Source organism: Berghia stephanieae, chromosome 7 (assembly GCF_034508935.2).
Source record: "Berghia stephanieae isolate SIO BIC M18660-M18661 chromosome 7, UCSD_Bste_1.3, whole genome shotgun sequence".
Classification (NCBI taxonomy): Eukaryota; Metazoa; Mollusca; class Gastropoda; order Nudibranchia; family Aeolidiidae; genus Berghia; species Berghia stephanieae.
Window position 1 is genome coordinate 56,822,111 of NC_088366.1, and position 7,500 is coordinate 56,829,610.

Consider the following 7,500-nt stretch of genomic DNA (forward strand, 5'->3'; position numbering starts at 1 on the left):
TTCTGTACTAAGATCTTGGAATGTAAACAAAAAAATGAAACATACCGTGTTTGGTATTTCGTTCATTTTTGAAGCTGTTATATTCACTTTTGTTTAATAAATTGAAGGCCCAGAACTCATTTTTGTTCAATAAATTGAAAGTCCAGAACTTCGTTCATACCTACGTAATTCGCTTTGAGATGGAAGGGCACATATTTCTTAAGTTCCGCAATATTAAAAGAATGGACTAGGGTCAGTTTTGGACAAGTCCAGCAGAAGGCTTCATCAGATTCTCTGGGGAAACATGATTTTCTTGTGTTATGAGGCAGTGTGAAATTTGGTTGAACAAAAATGTGACTCTAGTCATACCTGCCAACCCTTCCGCTTTTGGCGGAATCGTTCCTATTTTCACACTTCCTTTTTGTATTATTCCGCCATTGTCTCTAAAATTCCGATTTTCAAAAATGATGATAATGGTAAGAATAAAAAAGAGCAAAGAGGCGGGGGGGGGGGGGGGGGGGGGGGTGAAAGAGGTGAAATTCCTATTTTTTGTCTCAAATTCCTATTTTCAGACATTCTGATTCCACTTTTGGAATGTGAAAGGTTGGCAGGTCTGCTCTAGTCTAAGCACATCATAACATAAAAGGTTATTTATCGCCGCCAATATTAGAGCTCTTGCTTGAGATTAACAGAAAATTAAAAAAAAACCCCAAAAAACCCCCCATTGTTTATCAATATTGTCCTTAGATATAACATGTGAATTACAACATGGAGGTCGGAGATAAAATTAATTTCACATAATGTTTAAAGCATTTATGAAAGATATCATACCACGTAGCATGTAACGATAGTTCTCCTGCCAGATAAATCGTACCTACACACAAATCAATGTGTAAACGTAAATATTTATAGCCGGATCAAGAAAATGTAGTGAGAACTAATCACCCACCTGGCGGTTTAATAATAAATAGTATAAAGCAGAATGACGTCAACCCCATTCAGTCTATGAAATTATTGTGATTGTGACTGTAGATTAATATTGCTATGCACTTACTGTTTTTTTACAATATTATATTATCCATTCTGAACTGGTTTAATAATCTCACGGAACACGGAGGCTCAAATTTGTTAATGACTAAAATGGAGACGGATTCACAAAAATATTTTGGTAAACAAATTGAAGTTAAAACGTTTAAATTGATCTCTCCATGTGTTAAGAGATCTGCATTATTTTTCTTTTATTCAAACAAAACATTTATTGGTTTCAAATCAGAGTTCGTGTTTATTTGTTTACTTTTTCTCAAAGGTTGATGTTTTAATTGAATTTATAAAAAAAACAGTTTTGATGTTCACGCTTTTTGTTTTTCGAATTGGTTAGAATTTAATTTGCTCCATCCCCCTCTCCAATTAAAAATTACCTGGCTGAAATTTCGAATTGAAATATTTTAGTTTTGACTTTTTTGTTTAAATGCCAAAAAGTTGCTTATCCAAGTGTAACTTAAAAAGAGAGTTTTAAAAAATTGCTTTACGATCCTTTTTCAGTACCATAATTTTTATAATGTATTTTGATTCATTAATCTCCAAAGAACTGTTAAAAGTTTTCCATCAACATCTGTTTACTAATTGTAATGTAATAATATTGATGTGATGATTGTAATAATAATGGTGATGATGTTGATGGTGGCAGTAACACTTGTTTGACAATAAAGAGGAAAGGTCATCAAAACTTTATGAAGTGTACTTAAATACGATATGTTGCATTTTCTTTTCGTTTTGAGTTCAATGAAGTAATAATATCAAGTTGACATCATATCTGACATCACATTTAACATTCTGTAAATATCGAAATACTTGTATCTTTTGTTTCTTTCTTTCTTCTTTTTAAATACATTGTTTTATTGTTATTGATTGAAGTTAATCATATCTTTATCTTTATTCTCCTTTTCATCTCTCTTCCAAATTTGAATGATATGCATCTTTTAGCTTCTGTTTCAATGGAAAATATCGCAAATTTGGTTAATGGTTGAAAAAATTTGGTGAATAGTCAATATAGGATAATATGTACTTTAAATCATCATTATTATGACGAAGGTCAATTTATTCAAAGTTTAAAAAAATACCTAATTCATTATTTTAAATCTCTTTTCCCTCTTTTCTCTCCCTGTCTCAACCCACCAGCATTATTGGACTCTACATCTCTTTCATTCTCTTGATTGGCCGGTTGTTGAGGATAAGCACGACCAACCAGTACCTGACCATCATGTTCCGAGAGTTGCCGGACGTGGATAAGGTCATGGTCCTGTGCCTCGACCTTTACTTGGTGCGGGAGATGAAAGACTTCCAGATGGAGGAGGATCTGTACGCCAAGCTGATGTTCCTGTACAGAAGTCCGGACACGATGATCAAGTATACAAGGCAGACCATTCGTATTGGAAACATCAAACAAAAGGAAGACTGATAGAAAGGGAAACATCAAACAGAAGGAAGACTGATAGAAAGGGAAACATCAAACAGAAGGAAGACTGATAGAAAGGGAAACATCAAACAGAAGGAAGACAGATAGAATAGAAAGGATTTGGTTTTTTATCAGACGTTTGGGTCAAACAACCTTTTAGTTCTTCTAGATGGGGTAACAACTGTCTCTTTGGATTTGGAGATTTAGAACAATATGATGAGTATTCTTAGCTTTGCTTCAGATTTTTTTTTTCTCATTAGGGATAGTAGTAGTAGTAGTAGTAGTAGTAGTAGTAGTAGTAGTAGTAGTAGTAGTAGTAGTAGTAGTAGTAGTAGTAGTAGTAGTGTATGGCTACACCACCAAATGTAGTTCGTCAACCCAGCTTCTAAAGTCTTCCTTTGCCCTAAGAATGGTTTCGTAGCCACCTTCAAGTTTAGTGACTTGACAGTGGAGGACGATGTGATCGCTGGTCTCTGGGGCTGCCTGACATTTCTGGCAGGTATCACTGTTTCCAAGTTTCCATCTGCACATATTTGATCAGTTCTGCTATGTCCAGTTAAGAGGCGGATTGAGGAAATCCAGTATTTCCTGGCGTTATTGAATGCAGGCACTCTTTTGGTGGGATCTTTAATGATTAGGGATAAAGATCTGAAAAAGTGTGTGAAGATTATAGGCATTGAATCGTCCCCAACTACTATCGGATAACCTCGATGGTGTAATGGTAGCACATCTGACTGGTAACCAGGAGATCTAAGGTTCGATCCCCACCAGTCGAGACAGGCTATTTTTTTTTTTGGTCTTATTTTGTGATTTTTTGTTTTGTTTTTATATTTTTCTTTCTTGCCTTTCTCTCGTACACACTTTTTCAGATATTTATCCTGTATGGATGCCTGCGTGCCTGCTCCTTAATTTTACACCTTGGTAGGGATATATGATTTTTTTTTTTTAATTGAAGGAAATAGATGCCACACAAAATCAAATATACTGGAATAAGACTGCGATCCAAGAGGCAAAGTTTTCCCCTAGAATAAAGTTTTGCCCTGAAGCTTCTCCATTTGATAGCGTTCTGGACACTACAGAAAAGAAAAATCAAATCCTAAGCATTATGAAACCATGCTAGTCAGCAATATAAAAATTTTGTCCGTCAAGAATACAGATCAGATGTTCACCCATCTGATATTTTATTTCATCACTATGTCTGAATTATATATTTTTAAAAAATTTATATTTTAGTCAATATTCAAGACATTTATTGTAAAATCAGAAGGGAGTTAGGGAAAAGTTGAATATTTTACCAGCATTAAATGTGCATTAATTTGACATAGCCTAAGGCCACATTGCACTGGGAGGTGTATTAGTACTCACTTGAGGAAATGTGAAGAGTGTTGCTCCACTATAAATCCTTCTTTAGCTGCATCACCACGTGTACACTTCTTCCCCTTAACTGATGAAATAGGTGGAATAAGTGCAGTTGGTTTTACGGTGAATTTTTCATGTGAATATTAAAGGATAACGATTAATCATAAGGTATTGGTACTTATAAGTAATGTTAACAATTAATGTCGGTGATATCTGGCATAAGAAAACCAAAATCTTATGGTCACATTGGTTTTAGGATTTGTACAGGGGATTCGGTTCAGTGTAAACATTGAGTTTCTGTTATTGATGTCGATCACCACGATATTCATCATTTAATTATTAAAGGTGATTCGGTTCAGTGTAAACATTGAATTTCAGTTATTGATGTCGATCACCCCGATATTCATCATTTAATCATTTTTAGGGGAATCGGTTCAGTGTAAACATTGAATTTCAGTTATTGATGTCGGTCACCACAATATTCATCATTTAATCATTTTTAGGGGAATCGGTTCAGTGTAAACATTGAATTTCAGTTATTGATGTCGGTCACCACGATATTCATCATTTAATCATTTTTAGGGGAATCGGTTCAGTGTAAACATTGAATTTCAGTTATTGATGTCGGTCACCATAATATTCATCATTTAATCATTTTTAGGGGAATTGGTTCAGTGTAAACATTGAATTTCAGTTATTGATGTTGGTCACCATGATATTCATCAGTTAAGGGGAGTCGGTTCAATGTAAACATTGAATTTCAGTTATTGATGTTGATGCTCACTCATGAAAACAATGTTTTTTAAATTGTACAGCTATGTAAGTGTTTTTACTGTGTTTTTTTTTTTTAAGTTTGGTGTTTTGGGTATTTAAGAGCAAAAGCATTGTTTATTTTAATGTAATGTATTGAATTGAGTATATTATCCATTTACAATCAATGCTCAATGAAGCTTTATAAGTTACAAACAAAAAAGGAATATTTTAAATTATTGATATTGAAATATAAATGTGAAATAAAAACCACAGATTATTTTGATAAGGAAGCAGATTATTATTTTTCATATTTTTCATATTTTTCTTTTTCAAATGAGAATTTGAAATAAAGATTTGACAACTCCTTTAATGTCAGACAATCATATATAGCCAATATTGAAAATGTGAAGGAATGTTTAGCAAATTTCATTATCGGATTTTTCCATCAAAGATTAATGACGATTGTCATATATAGCGTGTGCAAAATGAAAAAATGTGATTTTTTAAGATATTCTGGCACAGTATTGTGAAGACATTAGGCCTGACGGCCATTATTCAAAACCCTCATTATGTGAAACCAACAATAAAGAGATTTATTCAGTGATTTTTGTCAGTGCAAGATTTCTGGCTTAACCAAGATTTCTGTTTTTTAAAAAATGGATTTTATTGTCTTTTCGTTTTTTTAAAACAAATTTCCAGATCCAGGTTGCATCAAAGCCAATAAGCATTTTACAAATACTTTTGGCTAATATGTTTTTAAAAAATGGACTAATACTTGGTAGTTTAAAATTTAAAAGTTGAAAAATTAATGCTATCTAGTTCTTTTTGACCTTTTCATCTTCTTTCTTTTTACCGCCGCTGAAATGACTTAAAAGTTTGGCAAGTGCATAGAACTCTTAAAAACAAACAAACCATTTTTGCTACTTGATGTTACGTGCTTACAAGTTCGTCAAAATTAAAACAAAAATTCCTTGTAAATAAAGATCTACAAGTAACTGTACCACATATCCTCTGTTATTATCTCCCTTCTCTCCTCGTAAATTATAAGCTCAATATTATTATTGTTGTTGAATTGGAATTTTCAGAATCACGAAACAGTTTACATTTCCATTTTTGCTATGAGATTTTAGTACAAAATACCCTACGGCATTAAGGACTAGATGAGAGCATTAGATTGTCATGCATTGTTTATGACAGAAAAGAAATGTGTTTATTTTTGTAAAGTTAGGAGATAGAGTGAAAAAAATAAGTTAAAATGAATATAAAACTAGATTTGAAGGAATTTTAATTTGGACAACTTTTTTTCCCTTCTTTTTAAGTTTGTTTAAATTTTATTTTTAAAATTTTGATTGGCTGATTGTATTAATTAACTGTGTTAATGTTTCAAGCTTGTCTAGTTTTTAAAGTTTTTTTTTAGTGCCTGCGCTTAGATGAGGGTTAACCGTCATAATTTTGAAATAGTTGTATTATGCATGATGGACATGAGGACAATTTTGAATGATAAACAATGGAGGAAGGAATATGCGAATGTTTTCTTTCTTTTTTGTATACAATGAACATTATTTATTGTTGATGACATGAATAATTGATAATTCTATTTTTTTTTTTACTCCTCGTAATTACAATGATGATGATGACGATAATAGTTATTGATATTAATTATCTTTCTTGTATGTTGTACATCATTGACGATATTGTGTTGTACGCTACTGGTTGTTTTAAGGCTATCAATGGTTGTCAAAAAACATTTTATTTTCTGTATCACGAAGCAAATTCACTTTAAAAAAAAAAAAACCTAGTGACCTTAGAATTCGTAGCATTGAATTATATTCATTAAAAAATTTTTTGTAACATATATCAAGGGTGTCTAAGTCTTGCTGCGCAAGCACCATGTGAGGTAAAATTATTTTGTTTTGGCTTAGATTAAAGTTCAACCTCTCCCCTACCCTTGTGACCTACAGAGATTAACCACAACCCCATTATGTGATCTATACACGCATGATCAATTAATTCAAAGTTAGGTCATTCTTATCTTGTTTTTCTCAAAATCACTTCATTGGGACCTGCATGGTAAGAGTCTTACCCCTTTGATATACAAATAAAGATTAAAGATTTTGGATTTAAGCTCCAATTTTAATAACGAAAAAAAAAAAAAAAGGAATAAAAAAATAATAACTAATGTGGATATTTCATATTCCTCCTTTACCAACAAAGTGGAAAGACTTTAATTACTCAAGACATTCAAAATATTTAATGCCAAGTTCATTGTCCAATATTCCAATGTTACAATTTAAGAGGAAACCTGGAATTGTTACTTTATTTGTCTTTGTAAACTATATTACTTACTTAGTTATCCGACTGGGTGGGGATCCTGACCTCCCATAGCGGGCAGGGAGGTACATACTGTGTCTTCTATCCCCTTATATCTGTTTTCCAACATGCTTTCTGTCTTTGTCTTGGAATGAGATGACTTGATTTTGTCCTGGCTCTGTCCGGAGTCCTAGCTGGGAGGGAAACAGTCAAATGCATAGTTATTGTTTTGGGAGATGATATTTTTTTCCTTGTAAATCATCTCTCTGTTATGTATTATTATTTTTATTTTGAATGTATAATGTAAGCATTTGAGTGTGTTCCTCTTTGTTGGATTTTGTGCTTGTGTCTTGATGAGACTTGTAGGTGATTTCAAACTAAGTACATTGGTGGTATGCTCTTGGAATCTACATCTGATCCCTATTTGTTCTCAGTTCCCCTTTGTCTTACTTTTTCTTGGGTGCTTTAATTGTAATTCTAGAACTTTTTACTATCCCATTTTCTTCCTTTTTACTGGCGCTGATATAACCTAAATGTGTTGCAAGCGTCGTAAAACCCTTAAAAATAAAACAAAACAAAACAATTAGTTATCCGAACCAGCGACCACCTGAGCTCTAGCCCTTCGGTCTTGCACCATGATGTAG

At 32.8% G+C, this 7,500-nt stretch overlaps 1 protein-coding gene across 1 annotated transcript in view; it reads left to right on the forward strand.

Moving 5' to 3' along the window:
• The window catches only part of LOC144976591 (piezo-type mechanosensitive ion channel component 1-like), a 168,523-nt gene extending 163,098 nt beyond the window's left edge, over positions 1 to 5,425 (forward strand). Inside the window, exon 56 of the mRNA XM_078920886.1 lies at positions 2,158 to 5,425. Coding sequence (XP_078777012.1) covers positions 2,158 to 2,437 — 280 coding nt within the window. The 3' untranslated portion in view covers positions 2,438 to 5,425. The remainder of the gene's footprint in view (positions 1 to 2,157) is intronic.
• Positions 5,426 to 7,500: the final 2,075 nt, after the last annotated feature.